This window comes from Labrus bergylta, chromosome 11 (genome assembly GCF_963930695.1).
Source record: "Labrus bergylta chromosome 11, fLabBer1.1, whole genome shotgun sequence".
Lineage (NCBI taxonomy): Eukaryota > Metazoa > Chordata > Actinopteri > Labriformes > Labridae > Labrus > Labrus bergylta.
In genome coordinates, this window is record NC_089205.1 from 9389269 (window position 1) to 9402559 (window position 13291).

At 45.4% G+C, this 13291-nt stretch overlaps 1 protein-coding gene across 4 annotated transcripts in view; it reads right to left on the reverse strand.

The window, feature by feature from the left end:
- Positions 1–2890: 2890 nt before the first annotated feature.
- epha4l (eph receptor A4, like) overlaps positions 2891–13291 on the reverse strand; it is a 53990-nt gene continuing 43589 nt past the window's right edge. For all 4 annotated transcript variants that reach the window (XM_065960037.1, XM_020636821.3, XM_020636820.3 and 1 more), the window contains exons 12-18: positions 11219–11280; positions 10350–10559; positions 10067–10216; positions 9763–9959; positions 8039–8197; positions 6407–7650; positions 2891–4451 (exon numbers count right to left, since the gene is read on the reverse strand). In XM_065960037.1, coding sequence (XP_065816109.1) covers positions 7536–7650; positions 8039–8197; positions 9763–9959; positions 10067–10216; positions 10350–10559; positions 11219–11280 — 893 coding nt within the window. In that variant the 3' untranslated portion in view covers positions 2891–4451; positions 6407–7535. The remainder of the gene's footprint in view (positions 4452–6406; positions 7651–8038; positions 8198–9762; positions 9960–10066; positions 10217–10349; positions 10560–11218; positions 11281–13291) is intronic.

Here is a 13291-nt window from a genome sequence, read left to right on the forward strand (position 1 = left end):
TTTGTTTTTCAGCACCAGTGTTTGGCAGTAACGTTACTACAAATAGCTGCATTAGTAGTTTAATTACATTTTCCAGTAGCTTTGTGGTAGCGTTGCTGTTTTCTGAGTCAAATGTCTTTTCAGTAGCTTAGCTGTTGTATTGATTCAGTAGTGTGGTAGCGTCCTGGGAAACTAAATTTAAAGCCCAGCAGAGCTCTCTGTCACAGTCTGAAATCAAACTTTAAAGGATGAGTGGAAGACGCCAGCCATATTTGGACGTGGCTAGTCTCCCACGTAAAGACAGACGTGAGTGACTGCATTGAGTTTGGCCCCAGAGATACAAAGAGCATAAAACCGTGGGCATATCCATGCTGTATCCCACTCTTTAGAGATCATCTTGAAAATTGGTAAACAATCCTCTTTGTATGTTTTTCTACAACTCAGACCCGCATACATCACACTACAAGTATGTATTTGGAACTGATTGCAGATCTGCAGTTTCCACATCTGTAGTAGATAAACTCACAAATTATCCCAATCGTGGATGGTCTTCTTCCACCATCTGTGCTTAATTTATACCTGTAAAAGGGATAATGGGCTGAAAAAACCTGGAAGACCCTTTTCTTAGGCCGTCTCGCTCAGAGGTGGAGGTAAAAAAAGAGAGTCTTTGCTGACAGAGGTGTTGGATTGTGCTGATGATATTAAGAGAGAGGCAGCGTTCCAGCAAAATCATGGACACCTGAAGTTTCAACTTGGCTTACTCATGTTTTCCAATTCTAGCAGCCAAACTCCTCTTTCCGTGTGACCTCTCAAACACTCCACGTCTGGGTTTCTTCCGCGATTTCCCTTTTTTTTGTCCAACTTTTAACACTTCTTTGTCTACCCACCACTACCTTTCGGCTTTGTAAACACACGCCATCTTCTTCCTTTTAGTCATGATAGCAGCTCTTGGATTGGCAGTGTTGGTGTGTAAGACTTTTCCATTTGGGCTTCTTTTGCTTAAAACTAAAATAAATGGAGGATAGATTGTCCTGAAGTTTGGTGAAGCCATTCCTAATCCTCAGATGTTGAATTCAAGGGACTTTCAGCAATCCTCCTGACTTATTAGTTAATACCATAATATCCATGACATATTGGATTCAGAATAACATATCTTGACAACACTTGCATGGATTGTCCTTGGATTCCTTAAAAGGTGGAGTCAGAAGAATTGTTTGTTGCAGCTTGTAAACACAACATTCAATCTGGGCCTGTCCCCCAGGAGCGCACTGTTCCTACCATAGATTGTATATAACAGACTGCAAGCCACCACACGCTAGCACAAGCTAACCGCCGGTGTTTGTCACCTGCCTGTCCAACAGGAAGCAGAACAACTCCACGTCCATGAGTAAAAGACAACACAAGGTTCACCCTCGTTTTAGAACCAGCTTTATCCGCTTGGTGTTTCTCCTCACTGTGATTATATTTTCTCTTCTTTGCTGCTACGTCCACGTCCGTCATATTCACCGGTTTAAATCGCGTCCAATCACTGAATTGTATCCACTCCTAAACTCACCTGCTGCGCTGTCATTGGCTGGAGGAAATACACCAGCTCCGCCCAGAAACCTCCCGAGTCAAACAGAACAAAGCAGAACAGTAAAATCCAGCCAGAGGACAGAGTCTCTGCAGACACAGTCACCACCACACATGTATGGAGGCCCAGAAGGGACAATGGAGCAGCTTCACTTTAGGAGAAGTTTGTATATCTTTAAGTGAATTATTTCTTTGTGTTGCCATCAACTGAAGGTAAAAAGCTTACTGTTGATAAGTACCTCCTAAAACCCAACTTTAAAAAAAGGACCACCCCTCTCTGGAAGTCGTGAGGTCAAATAAGGATAAATGATAAATGACTTCTTTGCTCTGTGACAAATTTTGAATGTTCAAGATGAATTGGCACTAAATAACATGCCTTCATAGTTTCCAGAATGTTTTTCTCCGCAGTTTCCAAGAAAGAAAAAAACAAACTTATTCATGCTGAAAACATCCCTTGTGTATGCACGCATGCTTTGTAATTGCATTATTATTTATTCATATAAATGTTTTGAGCATTTAAAATACTGTGCCAAGTTGTCAAAAATCTTAAAAACAAATCAAACTCGGCCCGGCTAATCTCCTCTCGTCTTTCCCTCTACGCTCGCCAACAATCTGCAAGTAAGGCGCACGTTCCCTTAGAGGCCGATAAACATCTCCAACTGTAAACTTCAGAGCTGTAATGTATGCATGCCTTGTGCTGGTGATTTCTTAGGAAATGTGTAAAACACCATTTGGCTCGGTATTTGCCTGAGCTCTGTGTCTAAAAGTGTCCTTTCCCCCCGAGCCGTTCTATGGGATTCTTATCAAAGACTCAGGACAATCAAAGATTTATCGCGGCTGGAAGTCAGCACAGGAAGCAGATGTTGTTCTGATTAAACACATACATTCAAGACACACAGACACACACACATACACACACACACACACACACACTCTGAGCCAAGTGAGTGGCTTCAAGGCCTGATGAGAGTTCAGAGCCAACAAGTCCAGAGTCAGGATCTCTGCTGAGCGTGTGCTGCAGGGGGGGAAAAACTGCTAACTGGTCAGGTCTTCATTTTGTGTGTGTGTGTGTGTGTGTGTGAAGTCTACATGGAGCGACAGTGACAAATAAAAAGAGAAAACAAGGCCAAGGACCGGCTTCATGTGCTTCTTCGGCCCCTCCATTATTCACAATCATATAATGTAGTAATCAATGCAGCACAGTCAGGTAATGATCTCTCCTCCGCAGAAATAATGACGGCAATAAACTGGCAATATGCTGATGGCTTTTCCATCAGACACTTCTGTGTGTGTGTGTGTGTGTGTGTGTGTGTGTGAATCAGACCAGGGGAGATCTTCATATTGTTTCTACTTTATTAAGAATGCACTTTGGCACCCCTTTATTTTTCTTCACTTTAGGCTATTATTTTACAAACTAGATATAAAAGGACATAAATAAATGACATAAGTTACATGTACCTAGAGCTCCTCGACAAAAATCAAAAAAAACAACAAGGCCAAAAAAAAACAACAACAACATGATCATGTGAAAACAAATGTACAAAAAAGATTGAGAGGATGTTAGATCTATACATGACTAGATCATATGGCATCAGAAGGCATACAATGACGGAACATTAACTCCTGTTTTTTTTTTCTTTTTTCAAATCGTCCAACATTTACGTAAAAGGAAAAAAGTATTTTACAGTACATTCTGGTTTCCTTCTCCTTCCCAACATGTCTTGCATATATCCATACAGGTCCTTTTGTCGGCAGATTAAACCCAAAAGAAGAACGCATTGCCAAAAAAGAAGGTGGGGGGAGGGGGGGGTAGAGAGAGCAGTACAGCTGTTTTAAGGACGGAGGTGTTTCTGTTTTTTTTCTGAGTTTGAAACATTCACATCGTGACGTTTAAAGAGATAGAGGATCGAAAAGAAGACAGTCCATTGGGTTGAACCTGTAGCTGTATGATGTGCTCTGGAAGAAAATAAAAGTAAGCAATGCTTTTCCCTTCTTAAACACCTTTTCCATCACACCTGGGATCCTTTATACGCCTCTTCCATTTCCACGTGCAGAGAGAGAGAGAGAGAGAGTTGTGACACTTCCTGCTCGACCTTCAGGAGCTCAGAGAGTCCAAACTCAGGACGCCTTTAGTCTCGTGTCGTCCGTGTGCACGCCGCAGTCACCGCCAGAAGCAGAGGCGGGTTGCATTTCCAGAAAGCGGTTTTTCATAAATGCTGTTACTGAGTAGAGTTTGCACGCTTGGAGCGCACTTGTTTTTTTTTTGTGTGTGTAGAGGACTCGAAGCGAAAAAAGGTCCAGGACTTTTTTTGTCTTTTTTCATGTCAAAAACAAAACATCTCTGTTTTCTCCTCTTCGTCATCCACAGTGGCTCGAAGACAGACACATTACTGATAGTACTTCAAAGACGTCGTCACTCATACGGCTACACACACACACACACACACACACACACGCTTCATCACATCCAGACGCTCAAATCAAAAGTTTGTTACTTCACATGCAAACAAAAAATAAAATAAAAATAAAAAACAAAGAACAAAAAGTCACAAAATGAAATGAAACTTTTCAAAATAAAAGCACATTATCCGCTGGAGCAGGCCTTCTCGATTATTTTACATTCTTCTTATTGTCTCTCTTTTTTTAAATGACGCTGTTGAATCATCAAAAGGAGTTCCAGTACATTTCTGGGTTGGCCACAAGCAAGTTGGGGGGGGGGTGGAGGGGGGGTCGGCCCGTTTGTGGAGATGACGTGCTGTGATGACGAATCGTCCCGGACGCTCAGGGATTGATTTGTCATCTTGGTGTTGGAGAATTGGGGGTGAGCAGTAGGAGGAAGACAAAAGAGGAAGAATTCAGATCGTGGCGAGGCTGGGATCCATCGGGATGGACGGCAACAGCTGGGGGGGAGGGAGAGGAAAAATGAGAGAGAGAGAGAGAGAGGCTGCATCAGTCATGGTGGTTTTGAATGTAAACAATTTCTACTTGGCATGCAGACCTGACCGACAGCGCCGCTGCTCTCCAGCTCAACGGAACATTCGACTCATCTGCTAAACAAAACGGAAAGCCAAATCCTGAGCGAGCGAGCGCCCGCCCTACAGGGAGAAAATATGGATTTCGTGGCAACGATGTATTAACTTGTGTGCGCCACATGTTGTTGTGTGTTTATAATATAGGAGACATGCCCTTGATTTATTGGCCCACATTGAAAGCACACGCTGAACGAGCCTGTGTGTCAGCAGGACGGTCGAGCCGCTCGGCGCGTTTCTGAACCTCGTGTACGCTCTTTAACATTCCTCCAGCACGACTCAAATGATGAAGTACAGGACAAGAAGTTTAAATATTTATTCCAGCTTTTGTTTCATGTTCAGAGAAAACCTTTGTAAAGCATTTAAGAGAAGTTAACGAGTTAATACGAAAGGATTTATGGCTTCATGCTGCTCTTTTTTTATTTATTTATTGTAGAGACAGGATGGTGGATAGACAGAGAGAGAGAGAGAGAGAGAGAGAGAGAACGCGGGAAAGGAGCCACAGGTCTAACTTGAACCTGGGCCGCCTGCTTGGAGGACTCCAGCCTCCATTAATGGGGCGCTATCGGAGCCCCTTGTGCTGTTCTTTTAAAACATGTTAATCTCTGCTGTAAAAACAGGTTTATTGAATGGGTGTGTATGTGACTTCCTGTGCTTCTGCAGCCAGCCTCTCGAGTACACTCGAGGAACTGCAGAATTTTGTAACTTTAGCATCGGCTTCATTTTTCAACACTGGAGGTTGCATCAAATTGAGAGCATTGACTTATAGTGAAGAGCTTTCTGCTAACATGGCAACTTATTATCAACCCAAACACACCTTCTCCTCTTCTTGAAACGTGTTTCATTCAGCTGTGGTTTACGCCGTGGTCTGCATCTGATTTATTTTTCTTATTAACATGCCAGCAGCATGCGGCCTCACACACTGATCACAGACCAGCAGCTATTGATCTGTTGTGGCTGCATAAGGACGCGCGACCGACCGGCTTGTTAATTAACACGGATTCTGGAGATGAGGGGCCAGCGACAAGAGAGGGGCGGGTCTAATGAATCTTTTATACACTTGAAACTAGAAAGTAAAATAACAGAAACACAGACAACACCTATACAGGTATTTTAAATGTCTGAATCTGCTGCCTGGGGGAAGGTAGGTAGTTAGATAAATAAAAACACTTCTTTCATGTGTGCTGGATTAACCCGCAAGGAAATGAGACGTACCGTTGTGTCCTCAGGGGACCCCAAATACAGCACATTAGCAGAACCTCACCTGAGCTTTAAAGGTCACATATACAAAATTAATTTCACCTTGTTTCTCTAACACTAATATGTGTCCCTAGTCTGTCTACAAACCCCCCAATGATGAGAAAAGTCCATCCTCTCCGTCTTTTGCCTGCTCCACTTTTCAGAAAATGTGTGCTCAAACAGGCTGTTAGGAGATTTTCCCTTCATGACATCACAAAGAGCAGTAACCCCTCCCCCAGGTGACACTCCCACAGCTAGGTGTTTGTTCTGCCCTCTGAGTCTGCCTTCTCACCGTAAACAATAGGACATGGAGCGAGGAAGCCAGAGACACCCAAGCCCTTCCAGAGAGGGGGCGTGGTCAGACACAGCTCATTTACATTTAAAGGTACAGACACAGAAACAGCCTGTTCTGATCAGGGCTGAAATAGAGGGGTTTATAGACATGATCAAATACAGGATCAGAGTGGATTAAGAACAAGAAACTTCATACATGTTTTGAGGAGCTCTGAGACTTATTTAAACTGGTTGAAGAGGAGGAGGATATGTGACCTTTAAGAGCTTAGAAGTAGAATACTCTTGATCCTCACCTTGATGACGTTTCGGGTAATCCTCCGATGTTTTCTTCTCTATTTTCTTCACGGTGATGATGCTGTTGGATCTGTCTGCATCCATTCTGTTGTTGTTGCATCCTTTTGTCCAAAACTAAAAATAGAAATCCTTCTGATTATCTCCATCTGTCTTGCGTCCAGTTTATGAAGCCGATGTGATTGTTGAGGAAGAGTTTGTGGTTTCTTGCAGTAGCGAGGGGGGGCTAAAGCTCTGTGCAGCTGAATGGAAGAAAATCTAAAATGTGTTTATCTGAGGTGTAGGAGGGCTTTTTTTATTTTTATTTTGGGAAGACAAGGGAGTGGAAAGGATCCTCTGGAAGATCAAAGAGTCTCAGCAACATCCTGAGGGCAACACAAGGCCGAGTTCTGGGAGAAGAAAAAGTCCAGAACAGAGCCAAAAATACACAAAAAAAGCTCCTCAAAATAACCGCCCCCCCTCCCCATATGAAGCGCCATCTCCACTCAGAATCCAACCCTCAACCTCTGCGAGATTCAGTGTTTATACGTGAACATCAAGATCCTCCATTTTGTCTGCAAGATATCAAACAGATCCAGCTGAGAGGGAACAACGGAGGCCGCTGCAGCGCTGCGAGTCCTGCAGTAAAAACTCATGTACAATAAACAAAGTCACATGGAAATCAAAAAAGAAAGTCTGCTCGGCGCATTATTCCAGATAGAAAGTTCCAGAAACAACAGTCTGGCCCGGAGAAGGGCGAAAGGTATGATTGCCTCCCTCCTTCGCTTTTTCCTTCCACACCATTAAAGGCACTCCAGATTGGCCTCTCGGAAGCACTTTTCCAGCCGTCCCTCCATCTCTCTGTAAATGCTGCACACGTCCCATTCTCCAAAACAACACAGAAAGGGCAAGGTAAAGGTCTGATTTAAAAAAAGAAAAGTGCCATTTTTACCACTTTTTTTTCTTCTACGTCAACATCTTCTTTTCTTTTCGATCCAATTTAAAGTGCATGGATGAGGTAAACTATTTCTTCATAGTTTGTTTGTCTCTTTTTTTTATATTTAATCTTTTTTTTGTGTTATTTATTTGTTTTTTTTTCGTAAGAAACGGAGTCACGTTGCTTCCTTTTCCTCTTTTCTTTGTGGAAATCTCTCAGACGGGAACCATTCGGCCTTGCAGCTGTTGCATTTGGGACAGCATTCCCTGGACGCTGGTCAGGACCTTGTTCTGGTGTGCTGCAGACGTGATGCCTATGCGAGCCATGTCCCTGAAAAGGACGGGGGGGGGGGGGAAACAGTTTAGGATCAGGGACAACTAAAACAAACGCACGCAGAGCAAACGCACAAGATGAATTTAACAGCCTTCCAGAGGAAACTGGCCCGACGGATAAACTGCTGAATAAGGATGACACATGCCAACATAACAATCATTACCCTGCGATCTTAATGGATGAAATAAATTCACATCACAGAGAGCAGGCACAGGCTGAGGGACACGAGTAGATTTAGCAGAGAGAATCTAACTTCAGATTTCTCATCAACAAGAAAACGTCCCGTCAATCACACACTTTAACAGCAATATTAAATTATTTCAGTGCTGTGTCTCGGCTGCCTCCTTCCTCTCATAGTTTCCCCTGTCGTCCCCTCCCGACTCACTCTTGTGTCATGTGGACCACAGCTTCTGGAGTGGTGTATCCAGCGGCGGTGAAGTTGTCGTTGTATCTCTCCATGCCGATGGCCTGCAGCCAGTCCTCCACTGTGCCCACGGCCGAGGACGCCTCGGGGCTACCTGGCTCCAGCAGGGTGGTGTTAGGCCTGGAGGGTGGAGGAGAAGAGAAAGTGGAGACTTAATACCATGACTGATGAATGTAGCTTCTATGGATTTACAGTCGGTGTTTGATGCATGTGCACCACGTTGTCTGCAACTGTCCGTGCAACGAGGCGGTAAAAGTTACTTTCCGATTAAGTGCTTTGGATCTGAAAAGTAATGATCCACTTTTTAAACAGTCTGGAACCTGAATTACAGTTCCCCTGATTCCTGACTACGATGCTGTGTGACACTTAACACCGTGTGCGATGACAGAGCGCTTTCCACCAGCTGTAAAATGCACCGCGCTACATTTATCTCTGTCAGCAGCTCCGTCAGGTTCTGCTTCGTTTTGTGTCGCACTTTCGGGACTCCTGCTCGAAACATCCAGCCAAGACAAACACGGTTCCTCCTGAGTGTGACCGATACAGTTAGTTAAACGTTGTTTGAGAGCGAACGCACAACCCTGACACACATTTGTGAATTTTACCGCTCGCTGGAGTTTCTCCTTGCGTTCAGAAACTCATCAGCAGCATATCGCTCCCGTTCCTCACATCTTTCTTTTTTTTAACTTCTTCCCCACCTCTCTCTTCTGTTTCAGCAGCGCCGTCGGCCATGAAACATTTACACAGGGCCGGTGAGTCTGAGTCGCCTCGCTCTGCTGACTCTCTCTCTCTCTCTCTCTTTATCGTTCTGTCTTCTTTAAAAAGGATGTTGAGTTAAACTGTGAGAACAGGATGTCAGACTCTTCAATAAGTTATCTCTACGCACTAGTTGGAGGAGATTATGCATGAAGTCACACACCTCACACACACACACACACATTCCTCGCCCCCCTCCCCCCCGTCCCTCTTGTAACTATAAAAACTGCATTTATAGGATCCAGCTCTTCTAATTACTCCACAAGGACTCCCCTCTCTCGCTCTCACTGTGTCCCACTAGGTGAGTGTGTGTGTGCTTGTGTGTGTGTGTGTGTGCGTCCTGCTCGCATGCACTCACACACTCATTAAAGTCAAACAGACTCCCTCTGGCCTGCGTCGAGTCTGTAAACACACGTAGGTCATTCTCAACACGTTTAGCCGCTCAGAGTAATGGTGTCAGAGCGGCGGGGTCATGTTTGTTTTTAACTCTGCGTTACATCGTAATTCTCGGCCCTGTTAGAGCGCCCACATTCCTGATTATACAGCACCATTAAGGCGTGTTTGCAGAGAAATCCTTTACAGAGGGTGTTTGTGCTGAAAGAGCCGCTTGTTGGTGCTAGATAATGTTTAATGTTGAATGTAAAGAGCAGCGAGAGAGGATGTGTGTGTGTGTTTGTTTTGGTGTGGCACGTCGATTATGAGGTTTTAAAAATGCACTGTGCAGAAAATAAGTTGCTTGTGTGTGTGAATGCATATTCAAGTTTTAACGTAACATATCTGAAAGTTCCCTTTGCACACTTGAGATTCTACAAGCTTTCATCACTTCTTTAAGGCAGCTGGAGCGCGAGGTTAACCCTGCAGCCAGCTGTAGTCATTGTAAGTGACTTCTTTGACACGTGTTTATCTCTTGCTTCTATCTCCGTCCTTCTCACCTGACAGCCGTCTCTCCCCCGGTCCTCTTCAGGGTGTTGGGGTTGCGGATCAGCTTGTCCAGCATGTTGACAATCTGTCCAAACTTCGGCCGGTCGGCTCTTTCTCTCTGCCAGCAGTCCAGCATGAGCTGGTGGAGGGCGACGGGGCAGTCCATGGGAGGGGGCAGCCGATACCCCTCGTCGATAGCCTTGATCACCTGGACAGAACGTCAATCTCGCTGTTAGTATCTCGTTTGCAAATAGTGACAGTCAGATTTATTATCACCATGATTGTTTGCATATAATCTAACTCCTCCAGACTTACATCTTGGTTACTCATGTCCCAATATGGTCTCTCGCCGTATGACATCACCTCCCACATGACGATCCCGTAGCTCCACACATCGCTGGCTGAGGTGAACTTCCTGTACGCGATGGCCTCCGGGGCCGTCCAGCGGATGGGGATCTTCCCTCCCTGAAACGGAGAGAGGAGCTGATTAATGAAAGCTGACAAAGCCGACAAGTAAGGTGACACACTCACACGCCACCAGCTCACTCACACACACACACACACACACACACACACACACACACAAACACACACTCACCCTGGTGGTGTAGGCGGCCTCAGGGTCGTCCTCCAGCACCCGGGACATGCCAAAGTCGGACACCTTGCACACCAGGTTGCTGTTGACCAGGATGTTGCGAGCCGCCAGGTCGCGGTGAACGTAGCTCATGTCTGACAGGTACTTCATACCAGATGCGATGCCGCGCAGGATGCCGACCAGCTGGATCACCGTGAAGCGGCCGTCATTTTTCTGCAGAAAAAAAAAATATGTTAATTTAATTAAAAACTATTTACAGTTTTATGACTGTAGTGATATAAACTGACATGTAGCTTTAAGTAAGAGCAACATTTTAAGGGTTAATAACTGAATATATCTAAGTCTAATATCGGATATGGCTGCTTAACTTTTTAGATTTTGTTGGACATTCCTAAAAACCAAATGACACATAAAATAAAACTGTATTCTGTATATTTTAGGGATGGCCTGGTTCTCTGCAACAACTTGTAATCTCTGCTAAATATTCTCCCAGACAGCTCAACAACCTTTCAGGTAGAGCGTGTTGTTAATCATTTTCTTCTCCTCGCTCTTTAACACTTCATGTTTATTCTCTGGAAAAATGTAGTGAAGCATCGTCTCAGACCAGAAGTTTAGTGAACCCTGGAGATAAAACCTGAACCAGCCAATCAGCTTGTCAGGAAAACAGTAAGTCGATCAAGGGGAGGATAGAGATTAGGGCGAACGCTGATGAACGAACACTTGTCATTTTTTTGGGGGGGTGGATGACATTACAGCGATAAGATGGGATCAGCATGCTTGGGTTGTATCGCACACACACGCGCGCGCGCGCACACACACACACACACACACACACACACACACATGTGTGCAGACAGAAACACATGACTGACCCTCAGGAATGCATCCAGAGATCCGTTTTCCATGTACTCGGTGATAATCATCACTGGCTTACCTAGAAAGAGAGAGAGAGAGGAAAAGAGTGAGAGAATGAAAGGCAGATGATTATGGAGGTAAACGATGCACATCACAGCCCGACACAGCAGGGGGGGGGTCTCAAGGGAATGTGTGTGCGTATGTGTGTGTTAGACCATCCATCTCTGTCCCGTAGTGATTTAATTAGCTCAGTGCTACAGTTGCCCTGCCGTCTCCCTTCTTTCTCTGCACATGCAAAGGCATCTCCACTGAAACAAAACACCACGATGCACAAATACACACACACACACACAAACACACACACACACACACACACACACACACACACACACACACACACACACACACACACACACACACAGCAGCTTGTGTTTATGCAAATATGTACTGACGTTGGACCCATTATCCAAAGTCTCATCACAGTCACCCTCTCAGAATCCCTCTGACTCTATTTGTGTCACTCACTGTCCTTTTGCCCTCTTTCTCCTCTGCCAACTTTGGACGCATCTGTCACTCTCCTGCTAGCTTTCTCTCTATTGCTTCCTTTTTTTCCCTCCCTCTCTAAATACTCTCCCTCACTCTCTTTTACCCTCCGATCCCTGCCACTCCTCTCTGGCCTTTTTCACCCCGTCCCTCTGTCTTCCCCTCTCTCACGGGGGACCGTCTGTGTCTTTATCCGAGTCGGGGCAGGCGACGGGGAGGGTGGACATTCCCTGGTGGGTGTCTGTCTGTCTTTGTCTCTTAGGATAAGGGGGAATAGCGGGCATGAGGAGAGAAGGAAGACGGAAAACAAGAAGGGAGGGTGGCTTGTTTTTGTCTCAAAATGGCAGCAAGCTAATGCGTTACCAGCAGTGGCAGCAACACATGCTGAAAAAGTGCTGCTGTAACTTCCCACCGAAGCCGCGCTGCTCTCTACGTTCCATTTCAAGTGGCACAGTTAAGATGGACTTAAAAGCTTATTGTGTTTAAGAGAAGTGCTGACTTAAAGCTAACGCCTTGAGGGGGAGACTGCGTGAAACCTCTCATGCGCTCCAGCAGCAGAGAGCTGCCCGAGCCGTTGGCAGCTGAGGTCTGGAAGGTGAAGTCCTCCACTCCACAGCAGACCTTATGCTGTGCCAAGAGGCCGTCAGTCACCGCCTTACCCGCCGCGTGATTGGCACTCCATTAATTACGGGGCGCTCCGGCAATGCACCAAAAAGAGGAAGTGGAGTTAAAGTTGGGGGAGAGCTGGGGCCCTCTTTGTCAGCCATCTTTGTTCCCTTTGTTGCTCGCCTCTGCCCTGGGGCGGCCGGTGATTGACAGTTCCCCAATCAAGTCTGAGGAGCGTCTGACCTGCGACCTTAAACTCTCGCCTCCACAGCCCCGCCCTCTTCCTCCCTCACCATTTGCATGCTAATTCCTTGTTTACTGAATACGCCCTGCCGCCTTTGGCAATGAACTCTGGGCAAGGGCCCCGCCGATAGGCCGATTATCACCTGCCAACAAAACAGGGGCAAGGGGGAAAAATGCAACAGGGGCACAACATTGGGGGGGGGGGGAGCGTTGGGCAAACATTCTCCAGAGGCCCCGGCGTTTGCAGGAGACAAGGATCTGGCTTTTAATCGCAGATCTTATACAAATTAGCACGCTCCTGCTTTATGCAAATCAGCTGTTAAACATATCTCATCTGAGCTCTAATGGAGGCTCGGCTTTAATTACAGGCTAGCATGATTGAAACATTAAGTATATTCAGGATTCAAGATGGTGGACTCCGACCAGCAGTCCTCGCTGGGACATTTTTGCACATTTATGTATTTCAGTGCCTATTTGGAGTCCCTCCATAATTAATAAGGCTTAATTGGCTCTGTTGGACATGCCAGCAAACTGAGGCCAGATTGAGAATTCCTTTTAACTTGATTGTAATAGAGAGTGGGGTGCAATTCAAATAATGGATTTTTAATAGATTCTACTGACACTCTCAAGTGTAAAGGAGTAATTTACCCAAACCTTGTGTCAAGCCCTGAAAAGCAAGTGTGGAAGGAGGAGGAGGA